The 5,206-nt window shown below is 42.8% G+C and overlaps 1 protein-coding gene across 1 annotated transcript; it reads right to left on the bottom strand.

Annotated features, from left to right (window-relative positions):
* Positions 1-714: 714 nt before the first annotated feature.
* On the bottom strand, positions 715-4,947 carry ftr83 (finTRIM family, member 83). Its single transcript, XM_072374661.1, has 7 exons — positions 4,285-4,947; positions 3,806-3,901; positions 3,383-3,616; positions 3,097-3,256; positions 2,938-2,994; positions 2,434-2,502; positions 715-1,553 (listed from the first exon to the last, which is right to left on the bottom strand). The coding sequence occupies exons 1-7, from the start codon at positions 4,858-4,860 to the stop codon at positions 1,027-1,029; spliced, it is 1,719 nt and encodes a 572-aa protein (XP_072230762.1). The 5' UTR covers positions 4,861-4,947; the 3' UTR covers positions 715-1,026.
* Between the last annotated feature and the right edge of the window lie 259 nt (positions 4,948-5,206).

The raw sequence follows: 5,206 nt of genomic DNA, 5'->3' as shown, positions 1-5,206 counted from the left end.
TCTAACAGTGAATCATGCTGACATACAGAGGCTTTGAGAGTATTCTGAGACCTTGGATCAAAGTCTTGATAAGCAGCACTGCACAGAGTTCTCCACCAGGGGTAGCAAGGATTTAAGGATTTGTGTGCCAGCAAGCTTGCACAAAAATAAACAAATCTTTACAGCAGTAACCTCCCCTTTTCTCCATGTTCTTTGAAACAAAGTTACTGTGTGTAAATGTCAAATATTTCCAAATGACAGTGGATTCCTTTTTTCTCAAAGCATTTTTGGGAAGATTTTGTGTGTGAAGATAGAAGGCGATGCAGGACTAAAACTTAAGTGCTGGAATCTAGATTTCCATAAAGATGGTGAATTTCTTTAGAGTAAGTCATGATGACACAGCATGAGTCTCCCCATGCATCACTTCTAAAGCCTCTCAGTTCCTCGTCACCTGTTGCTGTATAATTCTTCCCAAACCTCTCAGGCGGCCACAAAACCAACACTGCTGTTCAAACAAAAAGCTTAAGCATTCCACACAGACATTGTGTCCGTCTCTTTTTTGTTTCTATTTGAAATGTTAGCTGGTATTGTGAGCGAATGCTTGATATTAACATCTCTGTGGTTTGTAGTCCGGCAGATCAGGGAAGTAGACTGTAGAAGCTGAGGAATGATAGCCTGGGGAGTGTGTAGTTGTCATGATAAAAGGGTGGAGTAAAATGAAACAATATTATCACAGCTATCAAATGTTTATTGATAAAAATAAGTACAACATCAAATTATCATATCATACATCATTAAAGCACATCTTACATTGTTTGGAAACATGATCTAAATGCTTATCCTCTTTCTACACGCCTTTTACATTTCACATGTTAATTTTTAAAGAATATTCACATTCATCACAAACAGGGCCTCTGATAAACACATACTTTATGGTGTACATAAAAAACAACATATCTATTCTTGCAAAAAAATATATCAACTGTTATCACAGAGCTGTGATATTATCTGTAAATTGTTGTACAAAGGTTAGTGGACATCATTTAATCACAGCTGGAGGATGGTGATGGCTGACTCATACCAAACCCAGAAGCCTGGATATACAGCTTCGCTGAAGGAGGCCTTATAGCGGTGGATGAGAGACATGGTCTCCCCTACAGAGTAGAAAGACAGAGTGCCCCCAGCGTGGTCCAGGAAAACCCCGATGCGGGAGGAGTAGGGCGCATTGATCTCTATCTGATCCTTGTTGTGGCGGGCTGAGTAGCTGGAATCAGAGCAGAAGAGGCTCCATGACTTACGGTTGTAGCCGATACGGCAACTGTCACCGTAGCCCATTCTCTTGATGCCTTTGTAGGCGACTCCAATGGAAGCACCCTCCCCGCTCCAGTCTACCTCCCAGTAGTAAGCTCCTCCAGAGAGGGGCTCCTTACACAGAACCTGAGGCAGGGAGTCGAACCTGGCAGGGCTGTCACTGTAAGACTGGGGGTCTCTCTTGAGGGCAGCTTTTCTGTTCCCTCGAGACAAGTAGAGCTGTCTGTAGGCTGTGTTTGGATCCAGAGTGAGCTGGCACGCATCTAGAAGATAGATTAAACATTTACTTAAAAAGATGAAACATTTAAGTTTAATTGCTTGGGTTGAATAGAAAATAAGAAACCCAGGAAGACTGAAGGCACTGTGGTAAAGCAGTTTAAGAACCTCTCACCATTGCACCACCCACTCCAAGGTCCCAGAGGTTAGCAGAAGGTCATAAACATTTCTAGCCTTGTTAGATATTTAACTACCTTCTGCAATAGCATGCTCTGCAGGAAAAAATGTGAGACCCTCTGGCTGAACACACACAAAATCAGAATAATTACAGGGGTAAGATGTCACCTGCCTGCTGTGTACTTTTACCTCTGCAGGTCATAGTTGGTGGGACAGCCGGTGGCCGCGGCTAGTTCTGCCCGGCCTATTATCTGGAATGCCAGAAGTATCAACACTGTTTGTGAGTTTGACCACAAACAGACGTTCACCAAATATCTTCAGCTGTACCATTAGACCTACAACCTGTGAGCCCCATTCTCAAACAACTTAAAGCACTTTGTTTCCACAAACTTTAGATTCTGAGCCACCAAATCAGCTACAGGTAAGATCTTGCTCCTAATAATAAGAGACATTTTCATTGTTTTATTACATAGGGATAACGAGGAGGAGGCACTTAAACTGCAACTTTAGTAAAAGTCACAAACCTGCGCAAGTGCCAAGAAGTTAAAATATTACCAAATAATCTGTCCCAGTCTCTGTCAACACTGTGGGACATGTAGTTGTTTCTAAAAAACAGATTTTGTGGTCAGCCACAGGGTCTGACAGAGAACTTCAGCAGAATCTAATTTGCCTCGTGCACTGAAATGAGCAGAGAGAGCAGTGAACTGTGTCACTGTGGATAGTAACAGTAACACAGAAGCAGAGACTCACATCGGAGGAAGTCGTCTCTGTGCTGAGGTTCCTGGACTGGTGGAGATTTGTACATGGCAGCTTCATCGCCTGTGGGAAAAAAAGTTGGAGCTGCTTTTTAAAATTTGGTAGATATAAGAAAATAGACATATAATGTAGGAAGTGTTTTTTTCAGAAGCAACAAAGTTGATTGGAACTGTACGTACTCAACGAATCTTGCTGATTTCTATTTCAGGGAGGTTTGATAACCCATACTCACTTACAGGTTGATACTCCTTATCAGAATAAACATTTTGCAATGTGACAACTGAATGGCCTCAAAATACTAATGAAAACCATGACCATTTATCAAACAGGACTGAGTCCTACTGAGCATAAAGCTCTACCTTTCAAATTATATTGGTGTAATTTCATATATAGCACAACTTCTGGCTTTATGAACTGAATGAAAGGAATCTTTATCAATATTATTACTCCACATGTCTGTGGCAACATGCAGTAGGCTACAAAACTGTCTTGACTCACTTTTAATCGACCGCTTCTTTTTGGTATCATCCAGTTCACAGAAGGTCATTTTGTTCACTGTAAATAAAAGAAAAAGAGTTAACCTGATTGCTGTGTTGATATATTTAGAAAATGTTCACAGCAGGATCACAGAAATGTCAAACTAATCTGAGCACTTACCTGTCTTGGCTACCTTCACCAGTTCATCGTTGCTGAATTCACCCAGGTGCTGTTTCATCTCAGACACAGCTTTAGTCACTGAGCCGAAGGTGAAGTAGGGATTGACGGTAACAGAAGGCAGCTCCTCTGCCTCTGTCTGGGCTATCAGCATGTGGTAACTCTAATGACAAAAAACAGCATCACTTTTAATTTCATGTTAGGATTTATATTTGTTTTGGTTAGAAGTTTTGGGATTTTATGAATAGATGATGTTATAGCAGCCTTCATGTTTCAGTTTGTCTGTTACCTGGATGAAGTGGATGTGGTCTTCAGTGCGGGACAGCTGAGTAATCTCACTGTCTCTCCTTTTCAGATCAGAGATCTCATGGGTCAAACGCTCCATATGTCCCTCTGCGTTGTTGAGTGCTGCCCTCTTGTTGGAGGATATCAGCTTGGCCATCTCTTGCTGCATCCTCTCAATGGAGCGCATCATATCGCCAAACATCTTCTCACATTCCTGCAGTGCTCTCTGGGCTGAGTTCTGTACATGAGACATGGGGGTTTGCAGTGAATCAAATGGCTGTCACAGGTATTTTACGAGCTCACTTAGGGAAGCTGTCATTACTAAAAACAAGACGGAATGTTGTCAGGGCTGGTTGATTTAGATTTCAGTTCAGTCTGTAGTGGTTAGTCTGGTGTTTTCTGCCAGAAGGATGATGGGGGCACAAACCTTGAGTGAGTCCACTGCTTGTTTTAGTTCCTCCATCTGCTTGAGGCGGTCATGAATCTTTTCTTGGATCTCAGCCTGGGTGGCACCCAACCGTTGCTATGAATTGATAAACAGGAAATGTTGATGATCATTAAGACGATTCCACGAATGATCTACTAAAGTTTCTCTCTTTATACTGATATTATTACATGGTACATCTTAGAGTTGTAAATTGTCTTTTTTTCTATTTGCGTGTGCCACAAACAGCTTCAGGGTTTGGTTTTAAGTTAGTTTAATCAATTATCAGCTGCTTTTACGTGCCTTACTGAATGCTTTGCTGCTGCTGTCAAAAATAAAATGCAACAGCCTAGATTGACAAAAGACAAAAGAGTCTCATTCTTAGCATTTTGGGCAAAGCATTATAAGTATGAATTTGACTAAGTTAGTGGCTACCTGACACCCACAAGTAGACAGTAGAAACAAAGAAGAGTGTTGCCTACCTGTTCGTCAGCTCTCTCCTGCTCAGCCGACACCATGTCATGACCCTTGTGCTCTTTCACTGTACACAGCACACAGATACACATCTGATCAGTGCGACAGAACAGCTCCAGACCTTTCTGATGCTGTGGGCAGATCTGCCTATCCAGGTGGCCGATTTCGTCCACCAGTTTGTGCCTTTTAAAAGTGGCAGACTCGTAATGAGGCTTGAGGTGCTTCTCGCAGTAAGAAGCCAGACACATCAGGCAGGTCTTGACGGCTTTATGCTTTCGGCCAACGCACATGTCACAACCCACATCCTGGGGTCCAGCGTAGTTGTAGTCAGGTGATGGAGGTGGAGGTGGAAAGGAGTCCGAGCTGCGTTGGAGGGTAGAGTGCCGGGAGCTGCCCATACGTCTGGGCGTGGGCCTCTTGTTGTAAGTGACCCTGCATTGTGGGCAGAGGTACGAGCCCGTGGACTCAGCATGGTCCCAGTAAGTCTTCAGGCAGATGGAGCAGAAGACATGGCCACATGGAATAGACACAGGGTCCCTGAGATACTCCTTACAGAGGTAGCAAGTGTCCTGATCAGAGGACATGGAGAAAACTTAGTGCTGTTCCTTCCAATGCAAAGAAGATGTAGTGAAGAAAGATGCTGACTTGTGTCAGCACAGTGGCAAAGTGATCCTACAGGTAGTACGGGCGTGAGTTAAATAGAGTAAACAGAGGGAGGCTAAACTGGTTAAACCGAAACCAGTAAAACAAGGGCGGGGTAAGCAACGGACACAGTAAATGCTTCCATCAGTTACAGAATGCACAAAGAATGAATGAAATGTATTATCTTAAGATTTAAGTTTTGGCATTGAGTGTTGGCAGCAAAAATGGACTCTCAATTTTACTTTTGTTCTTTTACATCAATGTCTAATCAAACGAGGCTTTTCATGT

This window comes from Leuresthes tenuis, unplaced genomic scaffold, assembly GCF_036924035.1.
Source record: "Leuresthes tenuis unplaced genomic scaffold, fLeuTen1.0.hap1 SCAF_21, whole genome shotgun sequence".
NCBI lineage: Eukaryota > Metazoa > Chordata > Actinopteri > Atheriniformes > Atherinopsidae > Leuresthes > Leuresthes tenuis.
This window is presented reverse-complemented; position numbering and strand designations above follow the sequence as displayed.